At 45.2% G+C, this 12,195-nt stretch overlaps 1 protein-coding gene across 2 annotated transcripts in view; it reads left to right on the plus strand.

Moving 5' to 3' along the window:
• The first annotated feature begins 284 nt into the window (after positions 1 to 284).
• The window catches only part of LOC147435514 (uncharacterized), a 65,559-nt gene continuing 53,648 nt past the window's right edge, over positions 285 to 12,195 (plus strand). For both annotated transcript variants that reach the window (XM_086488573.1, XM_086488574.1), the window contains exons 1-2: positions 285 to 601; positions 691 to 841. In XM_086488573.1, coding sequence (XP_086344699.1) covers positions 542 to 601; positions 691 to 841 — 211 coding nt within the window. In that variant the 5' untranslated portion in view covers positions 285 to 541. The remainder of the gene's footprint in view (positions 602 to 690; positions 842 to 12,195) is intronic.

Consider the following 12,195-nt stretch of genomic DNA (forward strand, 5'->3'; position numbering starts at 1 on the left):
GTAATTCTTGAACTTGATAAAGGCCTCAAAATGTGCTGTTCAACTTGAGTGTCGCTAAATGTAGTCCAAAGGAGGTAGCTTGGTTGGTTGAGTACTCGATTGCAGTGACCCGGGTAATTGGGTTTGATTGCGATCAGGCGACCCTCTGTGCTGATAAGGACGTTTGTTTCGTCTTACACGAGATCTATGCGATTGGAATGGGAAAAAAAAGTGTCGCTAAATGTTCTCTTCAACTTGAATGTCGGTAAATGTTTTCCCGTGTTATAAAGAGGTTAAGACTAATTTGCCTGGTTGCTCACTGTTGCCGTGTTTACCCCCGAGAGCGTTTAGGTTCTCGAGGCGTTCACGCACATCAAGCTTCTCTCTCTCTCTCTCTCTCTCTCTCTCTCTGCGCACAACCCTCACGAACTTGCTCTGTGTTGCAATAAACGCAACACATGACCATATGCTTCTCCTCCTCCAAACCCACACACACTTTTCAGCATCACTTGACCCTCGTCCTTGAAGAAACAAGCAAGCTTGCTGTTGCGGGGAGGCTTAAATGGATTTAAATGAGCTCCCAACAGAGGAGCGCGAGACTGCTGTGGAGACTGCGCGTCGGGTAATCGCTCAGCCATCTTCACTTTTCGCTCGTCTAACAGCAGAATTTTGTTCCCTGGTCCGTTCATAATGCGGATGTGAATTTTACAGGAACGCGAAGAGCGGCGCATGAAGATGTTACAAAAGCGGAAGGCAAGTGCGCTCACAGACCCCGTTCTTCCTTCCCCTGACTTCAACAGTAACAGCAGACCCGTAGACCGAGTCAGGAGCTACAAAATCTCACTTCCCAAGTTACCTGAAGGTACAACACTGCCACATTTCTTAAAGCCCATGCGTTGAACCCGTTTTCAGTTTTATGTATGCTGAAAATCTGTAATGTGGTTTACAAAGTTTGAGGAGTTGTTTTAGGCAGATGAAAACCAAGAAACTAGTGCAAAGGAAGTTTTGGTTCATTCATATTGTTTACCTCTTCACAAATACTTCATTTGCTCCTTGAAACAAAAGCATTTTCTTCTGCATCTCTGGAGCCTGACTCCCTCAGCCAATTAACTTGGCATCAGGTAGCTTCCTTGCATTGTTGTCATCATGAAGTTCCTTGCATGCTTGCCCATTGAGCCTCTTGTGTAGCTGTTGCGGGGTGCCTATCATTCGGAAGTTGCTAAGTTCCTCTCTCCGTTGGAGGTGGCCATGGGACTTTTTTATATATCTGGGAACACCCTCTACCTTTGTGGACACACCAACCCCCCAATCGCCGTAAGCCTTCAATTGGCCTCATTGTTGATATCATTGGGCTTTCCCTAGGAAGACTCTTGTGAGCTTTGTCGAGCGGTTCATGGACAAAAAGCTTGGAGCTTGCAATTTGGAAGATTGTGCTGCACTCTTGAAAGTCAATTTTTGACAACGTGCATGTTGAGTTAGCCACAATGGATCTTACAATTGTGCACCACTCACTGAATCATTGCAAGTCGAAATTCAAGCTTACACAGGACTCGTGGATTTCATATCATGAAGTTACCTGTATGTTCTTCCGGACACCTTGATTTTATAAAAACCTTGGAACTTTGGATGTCCGAAAGAAGTAGATCACCCTCTCACCATGTGGCAAGATCATCACTTTGAATATGAAGCTAAAATTATATGATTTTTTAGCATGCAAAAGCTTCTTAAGACCCTTTTTGACAATCTTCCAACAACTTTCTTTCACGATTCACATTACATATTAAGTAATAACTATAATACAAAAAGAAAAATTCTTTCTAGCTTAAGGCATGTGCCACAAAGTGATGACGTGTCAGGCCAAAATACCCAGTGAGTCAGATCCCATATCCCAGACTAGACTGTACGGATCCTGGTATAGTGTGGCAATAATCACGTTGTTACAGGCTTGGACACTCTAAGCGAGAAATCAATAGCAACATACGAACAAAATGTGCAAAATCACTGAACTTGTGAGAGAGAGAGAGAGAGAGAGAGAGAGAGAGAGAGAGAGAGAGAGAGAGAGAGAGAGAGAGAAATGAAATGTAATGTAATTTTAACGTCTTCAAAAGGCCAAAATGACCTATGAGACCAAAAGGTTACATGTGGTGAATCTTATACCAGGTCTGGGTACAAAAATTACAAAGAATTGAAAAGAAAATAGTGGGTAGGGGTGGGGTGAAAGCTGACAAAGGGAATACAAAGGGTGAGCTGATACAATGGAGCTCTTTGACAGTTGAGGCATCATATACATATACATCAGTATCCGGGACGGCTCCTATGTCGTGCCAGTATAGTATGGATCCTTTGTCGCAATCTGCGTCGATATCGAGAGGGCCCCCTCATCCGTGGGCGACGGGACCGCCCCAACTCTATTGCCCGATCAAGCTCTGGTGCCTCTGGTGTTGTTATGTTGTGGTGGCTGCTCGAACTCTGTTTGTGACTGAAAGAAATCTGTAATCTTCTGCTATTGCACTGGATCTCTCTCATTGTGCCCCTCTTCAAGAGGTCCTCTCTCTGTTTGCGAATCTCCAGTAAGTATAATCCGAGGCATCTTTGATCCTGGTATCTCATGACTCTAGAAAGTGGCCCAAAACCCTCTCTGAATAGACAGTGAAAGCGGCCTCGTATCTCATAGTATACAGTGTAGTGACTTATGTAATGTAGCTCTGTCTCTGGCTCTATTTGGCACACTTGACAAATCCTGGACTCAGCGGGTACTCCTCTAAATCTGCCTGTCTCGATCTCTTGCTGATGTGAGGATGTGCGTATCTGACCAATAGCACATCGTATCCCATGGGATAGATGAGTATCCATGTATCCTGGTTTGATCACAAAACCATCCTCCGTGAGTTGGAGAAGATGCTCTATAGAAATTCATCTTCGTACCTAGCTCATGTGTAGGTTGTATCCCTGTCCTCTTCGTATCCAACTGGATCAAGTCCTGTCTGATGAGCCTGGTAATCTCTGCCCTAGTGAGGGAGATGGAGGGTGCATCTAGAGTACTGAAATTGGGGTAGCAGGTCCATACTAAAGCCATGTAACTGAAACCAAGATGCCATCTCCGCATACCAACATGATCTATCTCCCTGTAATGCCAGCTGTCGGAAAGACTCTAGTGCTAATTGAGCATATCAGTCTCTAGGGAGAGCCCAAGTGTTATGCATAAATGAAACTGATCGAGTGAGTGCCTCCACTACCAATGGAGGAGCAGCGAGCTCCGCCCTAACAATGTCATGTGGTACTGAGGCCTTGGCCCTAATCATCCGAGAAATCATAGGCACCAAGGGCTTCTCCATACATCTCCATCCATTAGTACTGCCAGCTTTGCTATGATGATCAATTGAGGGCCCCCATATCTCTACTCCGTACAGCATGGCCGAAGTGACCAAAGTGTCAAAGAGCCAAAGCTTTGTCCGAGGTTCCTGGAACTGAACCTGTGAACATATCCTCTCAAGTCTCCCAATGCTGCATAGACTCTGGTCAATCGCGTATCTGCTGCACACCTCAGGGAAAATACTGGACCACTGAAAACCGCCCCAAGATAAGTGTATGTATCTACGTACTCCACAGTCTCTCGACCATATGTAAAAGTGGGGGCGGACCTTCTTACCCACTGCGCCATGGTGTTAAACACCATTACCTTGGTCTTACCAAGGTTCACATACAATCCACTGTCCCGTGCAAATACATGCAATGCATCCAAATGACGCTGCATCCCCTCTGAAGAATCGGAGATCAGCACAATATTATCATCATATAATAGCAACGGAATCCATGTCCTTGCAAGTTGAGCACCTCTATCACCCTTTGTATGTACATAATCTGAAAACTCATCTACATATATCCCAAAGAGAGTTGGAGATAGGGGACAACCCTGCTTCACCCCAATGGTGGAGTGAACCATGTCGGACATGCCCTGAGTAATGCGTACCTGTCCTACCACTGTCCTATATAAAGCTAAGATCCCCCAGATCAGCTTTGTGGGCACCCCCATGTCTTGCAATCTGCGTATGAGTCTGGCTCGTGGCACTGTATCAAAGGCTTTGCAGAAATCCACAAAGCTACAATATATCCTTCTGCCATGGTGTCTACCCTCCTCAATAATGGCTCTGAGTGTCAAAATCTGGTCAAGAGTGGAGAAACCTCTCCTGAACCTTGCTTGTCCTGCTGCCCGTATGCCCTCTCTCTCTGCCCATCCACTCAACTCATGCTCAAGAATTGATGCATATAGCCTAGCCAGAGTGTGACCAACCATGATGGTTTGGTAATTCCCGGGAAGCATAGGATCTTGTAACAGACTTGGACACTCCAAGTCAAGAATCAACCGCGACAGCACCAAATAACCACTTCAAAACAATTCACATATCACAATAGATTTGCACTGGCCCGGCGGAGTTCCGTGCCTAGAGATATTGGCCCAAAGACTGGCGTCCCTCTTTTTATATTAATGAGTTCAAAGTACAAGAGAGTGGGTCGGGATTCAGTCTCAGACTCTGCGTCCAGATGCCCTGAGAAGTGAGGCCCTCACCACTAAGTAAAAGGTTACAAGGGACGCCCAAAAGCAGAGCCCCAAAAGCTTGAAAGCAAAAGCAGATTCTCTCTCTCTCTCTCTCTCTCAATGAGAGTCAGTAAAAAGCAAGTTCTCTTTTTCTCTCTCTTTCTCCCAAATTATAGCAAAAAGCTGAGATTTGTGTCGCTTAAAATTTCAAAAAAAAAAAAAAGAACAAAATATTTTTTTTTTAGCCTCCGCGATTTCCGGAAATTAGGGTTTTTGGCAAAAATTAGGGTTTGCAGGAATTTTAGGGTTTTCGGCAGAAATTAGGGTTTTTGTTGTCCGTCACGTCATCACTTTGTGACATACCCCCCTCTTGAAAGCATTGTAATCGACCGCAATTACGCCTGCAAAACCGACAAAAGCCATAGACCGTCTTAGCAGACACTGACTGTTAGTACCTATGTACTAGGAACACACATCTAGCACGTGTACAAAATCGACAGTCACATCACACGACATCACAGGACATCACCAGACATCACAGGACATCACATAACATTCAACATTCATTCGGATCTTAGAGCATGATTTATCGGCAATGTAGCTAGCAATCACATCTAGGTCCAATCGGGACCTCATCGATGTCCGATTGACTAACCCCTATTGCAACCATGTCTATTCGAGATCAAGTAGACCAAAATGTTGCAGTCATTTTGTCTATCAGTTCCTGCACTCAAAAGAAGTGAAGAAACAAATCAGTATCATTATCAGGAATTCCATTTCATAAAGTCATCCAACAGAATACTGTTAGCTCTCAGTATCCTGAAGCTCAAAGAGACATCAATGACTTTAGTATCAAAATCAAGGCATCTGTTGACAAAGGAGCGGAGTAACTCCCCTCTTGTGCATCCCACTGCACCAGATCTTCGGCCAAGCTGAATTTCTGGGTTCCGTTTGGAGTAGACTATGCTAAACCAAAACATCGAGGTAAAGTTTCACAATCCGAGGGGTATCTGCTACGTCCTCCTCCTCCATCCACTTCACATCAAATGCAGGAAAGTTCTTGAACTTAACCAAGAACCGCCTTCAGACTTTACCTTTCTTCGTATCGTTATGTGCCAAAACCTGTTCAGGAACAAGGATCTCCTCGTTTTCTTCCACTTCGGGTTGCTCATCAGGCTCACCATCATCAAGCACATCACCCTTAACGGGTTTCAAGAGACTCACATGCAATGCATTGTGAATCCTCCAAGCATCTGGCAGTTTCAATCGGAAGGAGACATCATTTATCTTGTCAGTGATCTGGAAAGGTCTGTAGTATCGCATACTAAGCTTTGGAAAAAGCCTCTCCTTTCCCTTTTTCGTTCGTAGGCGTGCCTTCTCAAAATGTACGAGCACCCAATCATCTTCCTTCAATTTCAAATCGCGACGATGGAGATCCGTTGCCTTTTTTTGTCGTTCTTGAGACTCCTGCAAAGTCTTGCGAACCGGCAAAAGCCGTATCCAAATCTCGCGAATATTCATCCGCTTCAAATATCTAATCTTTCGTGCTCAGGAAGGATGGAACCTTCGCAGTACTTTCAACAATCTCAAATGGCGCCTTCCCCGTCGAAGAGTGTATCGTGTTATTGTAGGCAAATTCCACCAAGGTAAGTATCTTTCCCATTGAGCCTTCTGATCCGAGATACAAGACTTCAATAAATCTAAAACCATTGAATTGGCAATCTCAGATTGTCCGTCAGCCTACAAGTGGAACGATGACGAGAACTGCAACTGCGTGCCAATGTTCTCCCAAATTGCCTTCCAAAACAAACTCATAAATCTGGGGTCTCTGTCTGAGACAATCGTCTCAGACGTGCCATGTAATCGGAAAATCATCGTGATCATTCTGTGTTCTCGGGAGATCAAAAATGAAATCCATTTCAATACTTTTCCAGGGGCGGGTGGGTATGGGTAAAGGCTTTAACAATCCCTGTGCCTTATGCCTGTCTGTAAGGTGCAGCGGAATGAATGTTGTATTTTCTCAAGATTAGTGATCTTTATTGCTCGAGGTTCCTTTTAGTTCTTAGGGAAAGAGAGAGCTTTCCGTCTTGTAGAGTGCTGTGGTCACGAACAAAGTGAGTGGATATTGTGTGTGCAAGTGAATGAGACTGAGAGAAGGAGAGAGAAGAGATACGACACCCGAGAGGTTGTAAAACCCTCTTCCGAAGGCCCCCCTCTCGTTGGTGAGAGTGGTCTACTTTGATTGCACAAAGGTGTACAATGCGTTTGCAATGGACTGAGGCAAGTTGGACTATGCCGATGACGACGACGGTGATGACGATGGCGACTTGATGGCTGAAATCTGAGATCCTTTATTTGCTGATTTTGGGGACTGTTTCGGTGGCTGAAAATGACTGTTTTGGCTGCGTTTTTATGGCTGAAAATGGGGGAGCATTTGCAACCAACTTTGGGGTGGTTCTGCTACTGTGCATGTGGCTGAAAACGCTGTGGATCTGAGGCGGTTTAGGGCTGAAAACTAAAACGCTGGCTGGTTCTGCCTCCTTGGCAAAACGCTGGCCTGATCTGAATCTGCAAATAAAAAACGCTGAATTGGCTGCTTGGGAAAAACGCTAGCAATGCTAATGAATTCTGGTGGCGTTTTTGCATGAGAAAACGTTGGCTGAAGTGGGGTGAGGAATCGCTAGGTAATGGCTGATCTGGCGATGGCTGGGGATAGCAAAAACGCTAATGCTGCTGGGTTCTGTCGCGGGAAAAACATTGAGGGTGATGGGAGGTATGGCGATGGGGGGTCATGAGGGGGGGTACTGCTGAGAAGTTGCCTGTTGAGCGGGAAGCTCCTGTTACCTCTTCTCCCAGAAAGTGCCAACTTGGGTTTGCTTATATATTAACTTAGCAAAATTGCCCTACCTACTTTTGTTGGAAAGTCACTTAAAAATAATAAGTGAAAATACCAATAAATAGGAAAATAGGCTAAATGCATTGGAAAATTCCCCTAACTGATGCTAATGGATTCTGATGGGAATTCCGATGATCATGTTGTGTGCAACCGGAGGATATGCATCTATGCTAAGTGACTGGGCATGCACGGTCTACGAATAGACTCACAAAAGTGCCAGATCACTGCTAATCTAGACTTGACTTGACTTGACTAAACCCTGCTGTGGTGTAGCTTGTCCACGGACACATAGGGTTGGGATGTGTCACGTGACACTGTCAAAGTTGACCTTCTGGCATACTGAGCAATTGCGCACAAACTCTTCCACATCCTTTTTGAGTCTCGGCCAAAAAGTATCTCTTCATGGTGGTAGCAATGCCGCGGTGACTCGTAAAAGGTGGACAGTGGCATTCAGTCATAACCTTTTCCCTCAACGGTTGTGTAACGCACAACATAGTCTTTTTCATCAAGTAGCCTTCCCAAAGAGAGTATTTAGCTACTGTCTCCCCATCCTGTATCCGTGTGAAAATATCTGCAAAATCTGTATCTGTGGCATATTGATTGACCATATCCTCGAAGCTCCTATGATGTATCGTGGAAATAGCCAGATCCAACGGCTTCTGAGACGAAGTATCTGCCACCACATTCTTCTGTCCCTGCTCATGGACAATCTGGATGTGAAACTGTGACAAGATGTTCGCCCACCGCATCTGATTTTCCGAAAGCTGCTTCTGTGACAAGAAGTAGCGCAAACTCTGATGGTCTGTAAATACAGTAAAATCCGCTCCGAGTAGGTAGTGCCGCCACTGAGTAAGAGCATGGATCACTGCCAAAAGCTCTTTCTCATATATCTGTGCTGTCATCTCTGGCCTAGAGAACAATCGGTTCTCGTAAGCAATGACATGGCCTTCTTGCATCAAGACTGCACCCAGACTACGACCACAAGCATCACAAAATACTTCAAATGACTTCTGCAAGTCCAGCAAAGTCAAATCTGGTCCTATAGTCAATTTCTCTTTCAATGTCTGAAAGGCAGTCACCTCTGTGGATCCCCACGAGAAAGGGACTCCTTTCTGTGTCAAGATATGCAAAGGGGAAGCAACCTCTGCAAACTTTCGTATGAACCGCCTGTAGTACGAACACAGTCCCAAGAAGCTTCCAACTTCATGGACATTCTTCAAATCGGGCCAATCAGGTATAGTCTCTATCTTGGCCGAATCCACTTGCACTCCTGCTGCTGAGACAAAGTATCCCAAAAAAAAGTGTATCTCTGAGGCAGATGATCTCTGTGTTCTGCCTCATTCTTGGAAAAAACAATAATGTCATCAAAGAAAGTGCCAACAAATAGCTTGTACTCTCGAAAAATCCTGTCCATCATCCGGTTAAATGTCGCAGGAGCATTGGTTAAGCCAAAAGGCATCACGAAAAACTCAAATAACCCAAAAGTCGTCCGAAAGGCTGTCTTGTAGACGTCTCCCGGCACGATTCGGATCTGATGATATCCACTCTTCAAGTCAATCCTGCTAAAGCACGAGGATCCGTGTAACCTGTCGAGTATCTCATCGATCCTAGGAATCGGAAATCTGTTCTTGCTGGTGATTTTGTTGAGAGCGCTATAATCGATGCACATGCTCCAAGATCCGTCTTTCTTCAAATCCAACAACAGTGGAGAGCAATACGGTGAAGTATTATGCTGGACAAGACCCTTTTCCAAGAGGTCTTTCACTGGGTTCATAATCTTTTCATTCTGTACTCGGCTCACACGGTAAGGTGGCCGGTTCGGTGGTGTGCTTCCAGGTATCGGCTCAATGGTATGATCTTCAGGCCCTCTAAACAGCAATCGGCATGAGTGTGGAGAAAAATCTTGGCGTTCTTTTGATCAAGTCAAAACATATTCAACCTTTATCCATCGTTCAGTTCTCTCCCAAAAGAGTGAGTAAGAAACTGAAGTTCATCAAGTACAATCTCTAAGCCCTTCATTTATCAAAGTCGCTTTCTCGGCCTGGTAGTCAACCACAGCGTAGTTCTTGTGGTACCAAGGGATCCTGAGTAGAACGTCACTCGCTTGCCCTGAACACCCGTGTCATTGCAAACGAAGTTTGCCAATGCTCGGTGTAATGGCAACATCCCATCTGGGTGCCAGTCGAGCTACCTATGCTTGTGTTGTCAGTCTGTCGGGCGTAATTCCAAATCGAGCCGCCAATTCCAAGTGAAAAGAAGTTGGCCTTGGCTCCTGCAAAAGAGCTTCCTGATCCTTCACTTTGCCCCAAAAAGCGGCAAAGTTTGTACTTTCATTCATTTGATTCGGTGCAAGTCCCACACCATGTGGTACCAGTTCTGCTTTTCTATCTGCCTTTTCTGCCACGTTCCTCAGCTGCTCTCGAACTCTCAGGCCTGTCGTCGTCTTATCATTCTGTTCTTTCGGTGCCTGTTTAGGGCACTTCGCGGAGATATGTCCATGTTCCCCGCATCCAAAGCACTTCCCCTCTCTGATGAAGCGAGCTCTTTCCTCAGGAGTAAGCTTGGGTTGTGCATCCTTTTTCTCTGGGTTGCTCTTTTTCCTTCTACTTTCATTCCCAGAAGTCTGTTTGGCTCGTTGTGTCATGGCCTCATCTGTGGGGTAGGTCAGACTGCCGAAGTGAATGGCAAAGCCCCGCTTCGCACGACTCATCAACTCCTGAATAAAAGTTGACTTCTGTTCTAAGCAGTGATCTCGGATCTCTGTAGGTAGACCCAAGGTAAACCGCTCAATCTGTTCTCTGAACGAGATCTTCTTGAATGAAGAGGCGGGTAGAAAAGAGCTCCAGAATCTTTCACAATAAGCATTGATTGTATCTTTCTTGGTCATCCGAAGATGGTTCCAAGCAGCTCGTACATCTCGTTCATATTCTTGCGTCAACCAAGAAGAAATAAAAAGCTTCTTAAATTTCAGCCATTTAACTGGCGCAGTCTTGTTTAAGAGAAGAGTGGACCACCAAGTACGAGCATTCCCCTTAAAGTAAGAGGTAGCTCTCCGAATCTTGGAGTGCTCTGAATAGCGTCCTCCCGCGAAAGCGATGTCAAATTGTTGTATAAAAGACAAAGCCTTCGAAGCATCTGAGTATCCTGAGAAAGTATCAAACTTGATCGAGTTGCCACCTTCCTTAAACTCTCGGACTTTCTTGCTTTTATCTTCGAGAAAGTCATACTGGTTGGCTTTGTAAAAATTCTTCTTGTTCGCATAAAAGTTTCTGTCATAGGAATCTGAGCCGTCTGTAGACGAGTCCTCAGTAGAACTTTTAGTCTCTGGGCGAGATTTAGCCTTCTTTGTCTTTCTCTTGCTCTTTCCGAAGCGTTGCTTCTTGCTTCGCTTTTTACCTTTTCTGTCTTCTTTGCTCGAATCCGAGGAGCTAGAAGAACTGTCAGAAGCAGAAGAAGAAGAACAATTGGGTACTCCTTCAAATCGAACACGCTTCTTCTGTTTCTTTGCCTTGTCAAAAGTCGATTGACGACCCAAAAATCCCGGGAAGTCAGTGCCTTTCTTCTGCTTTTTGCCATGCTTTTTGGCTTTCTTCTGTGCGTCAAAAAGCTGAGCAATCTGTGTATCAACCACCTCTTCTAGTTCCTTCTCTGAATATTGTTTGGGATCAGAAGGTTTCTTGAAAGCAGATTTCGGGGGGGTGGTGTAGTGGTTTTCTGCCACTGCTCATGGACTTCTTGAAAAGAAGTCTCGCTCATGTATTTTGCAAATTTCGGGTCCTTCGCGAAATTGAGCATCATCTTCATTGCATCGCCGATCAATTGGCGACACTCCATCTCTCTTTGCTCAGCCTGAGTAGGCCGAAGCGGGCCATACTCTGTCAAAATCTTCGTTGTGATCCCTGCCCGCATCTCCAGATGCAGAGAGAGTTGATTGATCCTTGCGTGAAGCCATAGGTGCCGCGGAAAAAAAATTGGGGATCGGATTTCCCGTAGAAGAGAAATCGGCCGTACTCTGATACCACTGTAACAGACTTGGACACTCAAAGTCAAGAATCAACCGCGACAGCACCAAATAACCACTTCAAAACAATTCACAGATCACAATAGATTTGCACTGGCCCGGGGGAGTTCCGTGCCTAGAGATATTGGCCCCAAAGACTGCCGCCCCTTTCGGTATTTCTTTTTATATTAATAAGTTCAAAGTACAAGAGAGTGGGTGTCATCAGGAGGTGTATTTTTCCTGTTGCCTTTCGTAAATAAGTATTAGATATATTTATTTTATTTTTACTTGTTTGTCCCAAAACCCTTGAAAAGGTGCAAGTGGACATTGCATGGCCAGTGTGAAATGGCTGCAGCCAAATGGGTTTCTCACATCGGGGATCTAGGCAGGTCAGACAGGGACTGCCCGGGCCAATTAGCACTGAATTCTGATGAGTATGGAAGCTCGTGTGCGCCAAACTGGAATTTGGGCCACTCGTCAAGTCACTGCAACTTTATAAGTTGAAAGGGAGATGGTGGTCAAATGGTAGTCTTCAATGATGGTCAGGAGACCGATAGGGACGCCATGGAAGCATCTCCTAAAATTTAGGGAACTGCTATTTTTGACCAGAAAATGTGTTCGCGTCATTAGCTCTGGAATGACAAGGGGAACATTTTATTGCTCTGCTGCCAAGTCAACTGACGCACCAGTTGAGATATTTTTACCAGGGAAAGCCCAAACTCGGAAACTGGGCGACGTGTCAGCCTGTGAGCGATTCTGCCACTCTGGGAGGCAAAAACGAGC

The sequence above is a fragment of the Adiantum capillus-veneris genome, chromosome 18 (genome assembly GCF_014529385.1).
Source record: "Adiantum capillus-veneris isolate H3 chromosome 18, ASM1452938v2, whole genome shotgun sequence".
Taxonomy (NCBI): Eukaryota; Viridiplantae; Streptophyta; class Polypodiopsida; order Polypodiales; family Pteridaceae; genus Adiantum; species Adiantum capillus-veneris.